The sequence below is a fragment of the Primulina eburnea genome, chromosome 3 (genome assembly GCF_022965805.1).
Source record: "Primulina eburnea isolate SZY01 chromosome 3, ASM2296580v1, whole genome shotgun sequence".
NCBI classification, from domain to species: domain Eukaryota; kingdom Viridiplantae; phylum Streptophyta; class Magnoliopsida; order Lamiales; family Gesneriaceae; genus Primulina; species Primulina eburnea.
In genome coordinates, this window is record NC_133103.1 from 52,943,191 (window position 1) to 52,950,288 (window position 7,098).

The following is a 7,098-nucleotide window of genomic DNA, read 5'->3' on the forward strand; positions in this document are numbered from 1 at the left end:
GTATTTTAATACACATTCTAAGTATTTAATTTTAAAAATCAAGTATTTTAAAATTGAAATTAAGTATTTCGCAGGTAAAACTAAGTATTTCAAAAAGTTCAATTAGTTGCGAATTTGTTTTTTAAATAAAAAATATTTAAATTCAATTTACATGCCATCCAAATGCATTGGGAATGATGAGTGGAAAGAGAAGATGACCAATAGAAATATGTATTTATATCAATTTTTATTAATTAAAAAGGTAAAAAAGTAAAAATGCATAAAACATGTATTAAAAACTAACTTGATTTTTTGTCAAGTATCAAAATACAAAAAAAAAACTGCTGGGTACTGAATCTTAAATAAATTTTTGACGGATGTATTTTTCTCCAAATTGCCCATCCAAAATTAAAAAACAATGGTTTAAGTAGTAGTACTATTTTTATCCAATAAAAAGAGGTATGATGCCCATGGCAGCAATCTGCAGAATACAATATTTTTGTAATATAAGCAGCAATAAATGACCTTAATATAATTGTACCTAAAAATTTACAGAGGGTGGTAAATCTGAAAAGAACTGCTTGTAATAAATATCCACAAATTCCATCCGATTTTTCAAACTTACCATAGTTACCGTGTGAAACAATTGACCATCAAACGAGCTAGGCTGAGCCAAAAGCCATGAAGCTTCAACTCTATATAAAGCCAAGCCAAGCCAAGCCAAGCATAACCCCAAATGCCCAGAAATTAAGAAACAATATATATATATATAAGTATAATTTATAGATTATGGAGTAATAATCTCTGGTTTAAACTATGGAAAACACTTGATTTTAATAGTACTTTGCTGGAGAGTTATCCAAAAATCAACCTTGGAAATAAAAAAAATTAGAGTCTGTGTCTTTTTCTTCTTCAAACACAAACAAACAGCTCTCTTACTCTGAAATAAAGGAAACCAGTCCTCTGCAGAGAAGTTTTAATGTCTACCACAATTCTTGAAATTCTATCTCGTTTCTGTGAAGCTTCTGCGGGACTGAACAGTTGTCTTCTTCTCTCAAACTTTCTTTGATTAGCGAGTGGTTTTTGCCCATTTTTACTAAGAGGGAGAAAAGTTCAGGGAAGAAGAAAGAAACCACTCTGAGTCCTTTTTTTGTATTTGAAAATAAATTCTTTTCAGATATATCGTCAACTCGCTTTTTAATTCACCACATTGTATTATTGTTCGCTTCTGTTTGTTGATTTGGCGGAATAAAATGAGTAAAGAAGAGTTCTTGAAGATCCAGGTACTTGCTCTCTAGCAATTTTTCATATGGTATTTGTGTGTGTGTGTGAAATGATGTATGTTTTGGCTTTATGAACCTTGCTGTGAACTCAAGCTCTTTAATGTCGCTTTGGTTTTTGGAGTTTCAAGAAATCAACGTGTTTCACTTTCATTTAATAGTTTTAGTAGTTGTTTCTTTGGCAGACTTGTGTACTTAAAGTCAATATACACTGTGATGGTTGTAAGCAAAAAGTGAAGAAAATCCTGCAGAAGATTGATGGTACATCTCTATATCTACGCACAATTCGTTTTCATATACTTGTATTTCCTTGTAAGCTAATCCATGCCAAAAGAATTCAAATCCTTGTGCCGGAAATCATTGTATCCAGGAGTTACTCCTGGGAAAACCCGAAAAGGGATGTGTGAAAGATTATATCTTGGTTGAATTTGGCAACATTTTTACAAATTCTGAGTGTGCAAATTGTGTTTGTATACTAGGGGTGTACACCATAAACATGGCTTCAGAGCAGGGGAAGGTAACAGTATCTGGAGATGTTGATCCAGACATACTGATCAAGAAGCTTACCAAGAATGGGAAACATGCAGAATTATGGGGTGCGTCGAATGCAAACAATAATCTTCAAAGCCAGCTTAATGATCAGCTGAAGGCATTGCAAATTGAGCAAGCAAAATGTCGCAACATCAAAGGGCAGAGTCAGAAAGGTGGCAACAACCAGCTAAAAGGTGGTCCTCCGGTGGGTCAACTTCAGCAGCTTCGACAGATGAAAGGCTTTCAAGATCTGAAAACGCCACCACAGTTTATGAATGATCTGAAAATGCCTCTTAACAAGGAGCAAAATCAGAAATCTGTCAGGTTTAACTTGCCTGAGGATGAAGATTTAAGTGATGATGACGATGAAGACGAAGAGGATGACGAGGAGTTGGATGATGATGGTATCGAGGATGCTCCGTTGAATAAGATGAAGCCGATGATCGGTAATGGCCAGGGTGGTCCACAGATCCCAAAAATGCTGATGAGTAACATGACGGGAGGAAATATCGGAGGAAATGGAGGTGGAATTGCCAAGGGTGGTGGCGGTGTAGGGAATATTCCTGTTCCGATGAACGTTGGCAGTGGCGGTAGAAATGGTGACAATAAAGGTTATAATGGAAACAACCATGTCAATGACCAACACCAAGGTGGTGGAAAGGGTGGGAAGAATGGTGGCGGCCAGCCTCGAAGAAGCAAAAATGGCGGTGCAGGGGGCAGCGTTGAGGTAGGTGGTGGTGGTCAGAGCATGATTAGTGGTGCTGGCTCTGGTGGCAGCGGTGGTGGTGTGGCCAACGGAAACAACATTACGGAAAATGTGGCCAAGAAAGGAGTTGGAATGCCAAATATGATGGGCATGAATCCTGGTGGCAGCCTCCCGGTAGGCCCGACAGGCCAAATCAACAATCTTGCAGCCGTTCAAAGCCTACCTACCTCGGCCATGAACACCAGCGGAGGCGGAGGGCACTTTCAAGGTGGCCCCCTACCCGAGCACCTAGCCCGAAACCCCTACTATCAGCAGCAACTAGCAGCTATGATGATGAACCAGCAACAGGCCAACGGTAACGAGAGGTTCCAGCCGATGATGTATACCCGGCCTCCACCAGCCGTAAACTACATGCCGCCTCCTTATCCACCATACCCGTACCCGTACGCGTACCCGTATGCTTACGCCATGTACAACGATGAAAATACCTCAAGCTGCAGCGTTATGTGAAGATCAGTACTGATACCAAAACTGAGGCTTGATTCTACTCTTTAGTCCTAGACTTACTGGCCTTGACGATGGATGCCATGATATAAGGTTTTACTGTCGGTGATGATGTGTATATGTTGGGAAACATGAATAAAATAAGGAAATGGGATTGAATGAATGAAAGTAAAATGGCTCCATTTCTTTGGCATTTCTCTTTTAAGTTTCTTGAGAATTGAATTTCTGTTGCGGGTGATTTTAATGGGGGATACTCGTGCGTGTATGAAATTTATTTGAACCCACCACACACACACACACACACAGTGGTCTCGTAGCAATTTTACATATATTACAAATTCTTGTTAAAATATTTTCCAAAAAATAAATAAATTTTCCAAAACTTTTTTTAATTAGATTTAGTTTTAGTTTGGTAGTTATATAATCTATACTATCAGTTTGAATTGTGAATTTACTTAGTTACCCTTTCACTCACCATTACTTCATTAATGTTTTATTTATTTATTTAGGTGAGATATGAGTTTGCATTGTTAATTTACTTGGTTAACATTTCACCCATCATTACTTCATTAATGTTTTATTTATTTATTTATGTGATTTTTTCAATTTTCTGATCTAAAGATTGATATTGAAAATAAAAATAACTTTATTTCATTATTTTAGTTGAATGGTTTGATATTTTATTTTATTTTTAATTTAATAAATTGTGATATTTAATTAATGTCTTAATACACATATCAAATTTCAGAAAATATAATTCTTTATGGTACTTTTTCAATGAAAATGGACATTGAAATAATGTAGATTCTATATGCTCTTTTGCAAATTTTCTTATATTTTATTTTTCGTGTAATTTGATTAGTTTGATTTATTTCAACTAGAAAGAGAAATTAATGATAAATTAAAAAGAGCAAAAATTACTTTCTACTTTTGTATTAAATTTATTAGATAATCCTTATAATTTTTTAACGAAAATAATTCTTTTAATAAATATGAATTATAGTGATAATTTATTTTCATTCATTAGAAATTAATTTTTTAAATATGATATTTTTTAATTTTGTATTACTTATTATTTTATTTATGTATATGTTTTATTGCACATATTTATTTGATTGATTTTATTTAAAAAATTTATTCACCATGAAATATTAATCATCAATATTAATTTACAAATGATCCATTCTGATATAAAATTAATTATCTATAATATAATATGTATTCTTAAAAAACAGAGAAAGTTAAACAAAATCGACAAGGGGTTAAAAATTAGCAGATTTTAAGTTTGTTAGAATAAATGCTAACAGCAGTAGTGTAGAAAAAAACTTGTAGAGATAAAGTAATAACCGAAACAAATGTGATGTTTACAGTATGACTATTGTGTAAAAGAAAGCAAAACCAAACCGAGACATGTAGCGTGTACAGTTTTCTTAAAACAGATTCGCCATCTCCAGTATATATAATAAATATTTTAAAAAACGATAAAGTTAAACTAAATTCGCAAGGAGTTAAAAGTTAGCAAAAACGAAATTGATATTTAACTTAATAACAAGTTTAGGGGTTTTATTTTAATATCATTATGATAATTTAGTTAATTAAGAGAATTTTATTTGACAATCGTTCCATGCACTTCATTTAAAAATATTGTGATTTTGGTTTTATTAATATTCATTATTCTATTACTTATTATTTTATTTATGTATATGTTTTATTGCACATATTTATTTGATTGATTTTATTTAAAAAATGTATTTACCATGAAATATTAATCATCAATATTAATTTACAAATGATCCATTCTGATATAAAATTAACTATCTATAATATAATATGTATTCTTAAAAAACAGAGAAAGTTAAACAAAATCGACAAGGGGTTAAAAATTAGCAGATTTTAAGTTTGTTAGAATAAATGCTAACAGCAGTAGTGTAAAAAAAACTTGTAGAGATAAAGTAATAACCGAAACAAATGTGATGTTTACAGTATGACTATTGTGTAAAAGAAAGCAAAACCAAACCGAGACATGTAGCGTGTACAGTTTTGTTAAAACAGATTCGCCCTCTCCAGTATATATAATAAATATTTTAAAAAACGATAAAGTTAAACTAAATTCGGAAGGAGTTAAAAGTTAGCAAAAACGAAATTGATATTTAACTTAATAACAAATTGAGGGGTTTTATTTTAATATCATTATGATAATTTAGTTAATTAAGAGAATTTTATTTGACAATCGTTCTATGCACTTCATTTAAAAATATTGTAATTTTGGTTTTATTAATATTCATTATTCTATTATTTTTTTTCCATTGTGAATAATATTTGGATGAAAAATATATTTGTTAATTGTATAGAGCTATCATTATATTATAATCACACGAATTGAAAAATGTTATATAAATAAATGTATAAAATTAACTATCTATAATATAATATGTATTCTTAAAAAACAGAGAAAGTTAAACAAAATCGACAAGGGGTTAAAAATTAGCAGATTTTAAGTTTGTTAGAATAAATGCTAACAGTAGTAGTGTAGAAAAAAACTTGTAGAGATAAAGTAATAACCGAAACAAATGTGATGTTTACAGTATGACTATTGTGTAAAAGAAAGCAAAACCAAACCGAGACATGTAGCGTATACGGTTTTGTTAAAACAGATTCGCCCTCTCCAGTATATATAATAAATATTTTAAAAAACGATAAAGTTAAACTAAATTCGCAAGGAGTTAAAAGTTAGCAAAAATAAAATTGATATTTAACTTAATAACAAGTTCAGGGGTTTTATTTTAATATCATTATGATAATTTAGTTAATTAAGAGAATTTTATTTGATAATCGTTCTATGCACTTCATTTAAAAATATTGTGATTTTGGTTTTATTAATATTCATTATTCTATTATTTTTTTTCCATTGTGAATAATATTTGGATGAAAAATATCTTTGTTAATTTTATAGAGCTATCATTATATTATAATCACACGAATTGAAAAATGTTATATAAATAAATGAATATATTTGATTTATCGTCATCATGTATTTTTATTTATTGTGTTTTGATATATTTAGATTAATAAATATTTATAAACAAGATCTTATTCAAACGATTTTAAAAATTATCTAAATATTTATTTTTCATTATTCGTCACCTACGTGCAGCGCACGTGATCATTCCTAGTGTATCAAAATATTTGAACTCAAATAGAAATATTGATACTTCCGCTACAGGCCACATGCTAAGACTTGAGTTTTACATTTTTTTTTTATTATTCGACTCAAGCACAATGTAAACATGGTGGCAGTTAAATATTAATATAGTGAAATATATTAATAAAAACAAATACTTTGCATTCAATCTTAATGCATCCACTTGACGAAAAAACTACTAGTTCTGCATAGTTGAAATCAACAAAGCTGATTTTAGCAGATCTCATCAGTTTGATTCAATTCAAGTGACGAGCACAACTGATGATCAGTATAGCTGACAAACGCAACTGATAGCAGACCTCAAAATCAGTTAGACTCGTGAAAAGTTGCCAACAAAGTAGAAACGAACGTTTCAATATCAGAAACAGTACAAAAAATTTTCGAATGATCATATTATTTATCTAACGTATATATCATGAAGAAATTTGTTAAAATAAGAGAAAACCCAAGTGTGAGGATATATTTGAGCTTCAAAGTTTAGAAGAGTGAGTCTTCACACAAAGATATTAAAGATTGTGTTTGTAGTCTTCGTATAAGAAACGTTAAACATTATGCGCATTGTGAGGTTGCGTCCTACAATGGAGAGTGTGTCAAGAATTTTAATTAGGCAATAGATAAATCTTAAGTTGAAATAGGTTTGCACAAAGACTTATATAAATCAAAGTCTTTTAGTAGTTCATTTTCAAAAAAAGAAGGGGTGTCGTCGGGGTGTCGTCGGAGTTTTTAATATCTAAATTTTCAAAAACAAATTTGTTTTTATTTATTTATTGCAACTATTTACTTGCTATTGTTTTAAAATATATTGTTTGAAGTATTTTATGTCTAATGCCTGTTAATATTTGAAAATGCATCATGCATGTGTAATTAATTATAATATAAAAAACACAAATAATCTG

The 7,098-nt window shown here is 30.7% G+C and overlaps 1 protein-coding gene across 1 annotated transcript; it reads left to right on the forward strand.

The window, feature by feature from the left end:
* The first annotated feature begins 775 nt into the window (after positions 1-775).
* LOC140827930 (heavy metal-associated isoprenylated plant protein 32-like) lies at positions 776-3,156 on the forward strand. The gene is made up of 3 exons (XM_073190889.1): positions 776-1,262; positions 1,445-1,520; positions 1,739-3,156. The coding sequence occupies exons 1-3, from the start codon at positions 1,233-1,235 to the stop codon at positions 3,004-3,006; spliced, it is 1,374 nt and encodes a 457-aa protein (XP_073046990.1). The 5' UTR covers positions 776-1,232; the 3' UTR covers positions 3,007-3,156.
* The last annotated feature ends 3,942 nt before the right edge of the window (positions 3,157-7,098 follow it).